The 888-nt window shown below is 48.6% G+C and overlaps 1 protein-coding gene across 1 annotated transcript; it reads right to left on the bottom strand.

Annotated features, from left to right (window-relative positions):
* LOC103407843 (probable calcium-binding protein CML13) lies at positions 1-558 on the bottom strand. The gene has a single exon (XM_008346716.4). It carries the CDS (start codon positions 510-512, stop codon positions 69-71), a length of 444 nt encoding a protein of 147 aa, XP_008344938.3. The 5' UTR covers positions 513-558; the 3' UTR covers positions 1-68.
* Positions 559-888: the final 330 nt, after the last annotated feature.

Here is an 888-nt window from a genome sequence, read left to right as displayed (position 1 = left end):
ATCGTCGATTACCCCCAAATTACTTCCACGAAACACTTTCACCCATGCAAAACGCACCGTTACGTCCCTCACTTGGCCACCGTTCTGGCAATGAAGTCCTCGTATTTGATCTTGCCATCAGACCCGACATCCACCTCCTGGATCCACTCGTCGAACTCGGACGGCTCCAATTTCTCGCCGATGCTGGTGAGGATGTGCCGGAGCTCCGACACGGACACGAAGCCGGTTGAGTACTTGTCGAGGACCTTGAAGGCGTCGCGGAGCTGGCGATCGAAGGGCTCGGGCTTCATGTGCTTGGCCATAAGGTCGAGGAAGCGAGGGAAGTCGAAGGGGGCGGTGAGCTTCTCCTCGACGACTATGGATTTGAGTTGGGCCTGGGTCGGGTTGTCGCCGAGCGATCGCATTAGGATCCCGAGCTCCGACGGAGCAATCTTGCCGTCGTTGTCGGTGTCGAAGAGCGTGAACGCCTCCTTCATCGACGATACTTGGTCATCGCTCAGATCTTTGCCCATTTTTTCCGGGTTCGCGATTCGGGTTTTCGGGTCTCTCTCCTCTCTGGATGGTGTTTCTGCGCTTGTGTTGGTGTAAATGTGTGACTTCAGACAGTGAAAAAAAATAGGGCGAGAGGGCCCATTAGGCATAGGATCCGATGGAGGTCAAGAGGGCATGGCTTGGGCCTGGATTTTGGCTGCTCATTTCTGTGTACTTTAACTTATGTTTCTTTGATTTGGCACAGACTACTTTAACATAAATACATTTTTTTTTTAAATACATAAAACATATGTATATTTTTGTTCTAATAAAACATTATTATTAATTTTTTTTTTTATTTGTTGTGACTGAACTTGAAATTGAATATTCAAGCTGCCTACGTACCCTTCCAAAGAG

The sequence above is a fragment of the Malus domestica genome, chromosome 03, assembly GCF_042453785.1.
Source record: "Malus domestica chromosome 03, GDT2T_hap1".
NCBI classification, from domain to species: Eukaryota; Viridiplantae; Streptophyta; class Magnoliopsida; order Rosales; family Rosaceae; genus Malus; species Malus domestica.
The sequence above is the reverse complement of the archived record's forward strand: the minus strand, read 5'-3'. Positions and strand labels throughout refer to the sequence as shown.